The 2886-nt window shown below is 41.7% G+C and overlaps 1 protein-coding gene across 1 annotated transcript; it reads right to left on the bottom strand.

Moving 5' to 3' along the window:
- Positions 1-539: 539 nt before the first annotated feature.
- LOC102374760 (olfactory receptor 1020-like) lies at positions 540-1490 on the bottom strand. Its single transcript, XM_006032226.3, has one exon. The coding sequence runs from the start codon at positions 1473-1475 to the stop codon at positions 540-542; it is 936 nt and encodes a 311-aa protein (XP_006032288.1). The 5' UTR covers positions 1476-1490.
- Positions 1491-2886: the final 1396 nt, after the last annotated feature.

Here is a 2886-nt window from a genome sequence, read left to right as displayed (position 1 = left end):
ATCCCTTGAATTACACATGGAAATATAAACTATAATGCAATCATTGAAAACTGTAGACTCCAGCCCTGATTCTACAAGTTTACAGATATGCCAAACTTTCCACACTGTATTTCATTTTTATGTAATTGTGCATGTGGCTTAAGAAAGTTGTTGGATCCTGGGTGTAGCAGCCCTGAGGGCTATCAGGGAACTGACCAGAGCACATATATTGAAGATTAGAATAAAATAAAAAAATGCAGAAGCTGACTCAGATGTGTAACAAAATGTCACTTTCAAAGACAAACAAAACCTTATAATTTCTATATTAGCAAATTATGAACCTGTGAATAGGGGCTTAAATAGAAACATTCTTATTACTGTTGTAGGAATGGTTCCTAGGAATCTACATCATGGTTCAGGACCATATTTTGCTAGGTTCTTTGTGAACATGGTTTAGGACTATAATTGTTACTAGAAGCTGTCATCATTTTCAACGTATGCCAGAAGATATGTTTTCTCCTTCCCTCTGAAAATTCCTTGTCTCCACAGACTTTTCTGTTTCAAATCCTGGCATGCTTGTGTAGTGCCTTCCTCAGGGCATCCTTTACCTCCTTGTTCCTCAGGCTGTAGATCATGGGATTCAGCATGGGAATTATGACCGTGTAGAATACTGAGGCCACTTTGTCTTTGTCCTGTGTATGACTGGAACTGGGTCTTAAATAGATGAAGAGGAGGGCCCCATAGAACACAGTGACAGCCATTAGGTGGGAGGTGCAGGTGGAAAAAGCTTTGCGCCTACCCTCAGAAGAATGGATCCTCAGCAGGGAGGAGAGAATGTAGAAGTAAGAGAGGAAGATGGTGAGACAAGAACAGATACCAAGCAGGCAAGCTGAGGCAAAGACGACAATCTCATTAACTTGGGTGGAGGCACAGGAGAGCTTCAAGAGAGGTGTGATGTCACAGAACAAGTTATTGATGGCATTGGAACCACAGAAGGGTAGCTGAAATGTGGAGATTATGTGTGTGACTGAGTTCAGGAAGCTACATCCACAGGAGACAGACACTAGACAAATACACATCCTGCGAGACATGACAACAGTGTACAGCAGTGGTTTGCAGATGGCCACATATCGGTCATAGGCCATCACAGACAGCAGGAAGTACTCTGTTCCTGCCAGACCAGCATAAAAGCAAAATTGCATTGCACACCCAGTAAAAGAAATGACTTTGCTCTCTGCTAGGAAATTCACCATCATTTTGGGAGTGACAACAGAAGAATAGCAGGCATCAACAAAGGCCAAGTGGCAGAGAAAAAAGTACATGGGTGTATGGAGTTGAAAGTTGCTCTTGATTAACACAATCATCCCAAGATTCCCCATCAGAGTGATAACATAGATCACAAGGAATACTGTGAAAAGGATGACCTGCATCTCTGGATGACCTGTGAACCCCTTAAGAACAAATTCTGTCACCAGGCTGTGATTTCTTCCATCCATGTCAGCTTCTGATTGGAGAAGGAGGAATGCAAATAATAGAAGAGATGTCACACAAGTGACTGCAGATTATGACCAATTAAATTCCATGCGTTGAGGGACAGAAAGTAGACATTCCTGTAAAATAACCATAAGGAAGCAAAGTTTAGCATATAAAATAGGACACAGAAGAAGGAAGGGCATTCTGAGTCACCAAATATTGATCCATTTCATCTCAGTCAACCATATTATATAATCTCCATCACAAATTTATCAATCCCTACTTTAAAACCTATAATGTTGCCTCCCCACCATTAATCCTGCTGGAAGGCTGTTCCTGAATCTTACTTCTCTAATGGTTAAAAACTTCTTCTCATTTACAGCCTAAATCAATTCAGTCACCTTAAATCCTTTAGTTCTTGAGCCATCCTTGCCCTTTAGATTAACTATAGCTCATGCTGGTTCTATTTCTGCACTGGCTGACAATTGTCTATATTAATTTCAGGGTTGTCACTCCTTTATCTTTACACAACTACTACCAATGTACATATACAAACATAAACATAAACATATTATCTTATATTCTCACATACATATGTGCATACACATCCTTACATATTTTAATATTAGAAAAGCCTTTGTCTGTTTGTCTGCCTGTCTATTTGTCTGTCCATAACGCTTTATTTGCACTCTGATTGGCAGGATGGAACTGAGCCCCCCACACCATGACATCAGGCCTGTGGGGCTCTCACCAGCTCCATGGGGAGCCTTGTGGGCCATGGTTCTGCACACCAAATTGAGTGTGCAAGGTGGCATAGAGTCAACCCCGGCAAAAAGGGCCTTGGCAGCGGTAGCACAGGGCTTCAAAGCCCAAACCCGGCATGTGGGACAGGAAGAAGATGATGCAGGTCCTGAGGTCCCAGCCCCAGCACATGAAGGTAGAACAGGGCTAAGACCCAGTGCAAAGCCAACTGAGGCCATGCAGGATCCAATTCTGTTACATGGGGTCAGATACAGCCCACAGACTGACCCCATGCCACTCCTGTGGCCCATGAGGCCAAAAAAGTTTGACTCCCTCTGTTCTGCATTTCTACAGAAATTCAGTAGAGGTAGTGGGCACTTTTGGTCTTTGAAAAAAAATATAGAGAAAAAATATGTATGTTGGCTGAAAACTCACTCTGCACAGTTGTCATCATGAGGTTCAGTGAGACTTCCTAGCAAATGTTCTCCATTGAAAAATGAGTTGCTCGCCCTGCAACTCTGTTTAGGTCCATTATTTTTGTGTGTTTACATCATCATCATCATTATCACGATTATCATCATCATCATCATCTTCAGCAGCAGCACATGTATGTATGCACCTACATTAGTTTGGCTTTATTAAATGATTTTTTTTTTGGAGGTGGTGGGTTTTAAAAAACACTGCTTCAATTTA

Source organism: Alligator sinensis, unplaced genomic scaffold (assembly GCF_000455745.1).
Source record: "Alligator sinensis unplaced genomic scaffold, ASM45574v1 scaffold1_1, whole genome shotgun sequence".
NCBI lineage: Eukaryota > Metazoa > Chordata > Crocodylia > Alligatoridae > Alligator > Alligator sinensis.
The sequence above is the reverse complement of the archived record's forward strand: the minus strand, read 5'-3'. Positions and strand labels throughout refer to the sequence as shown.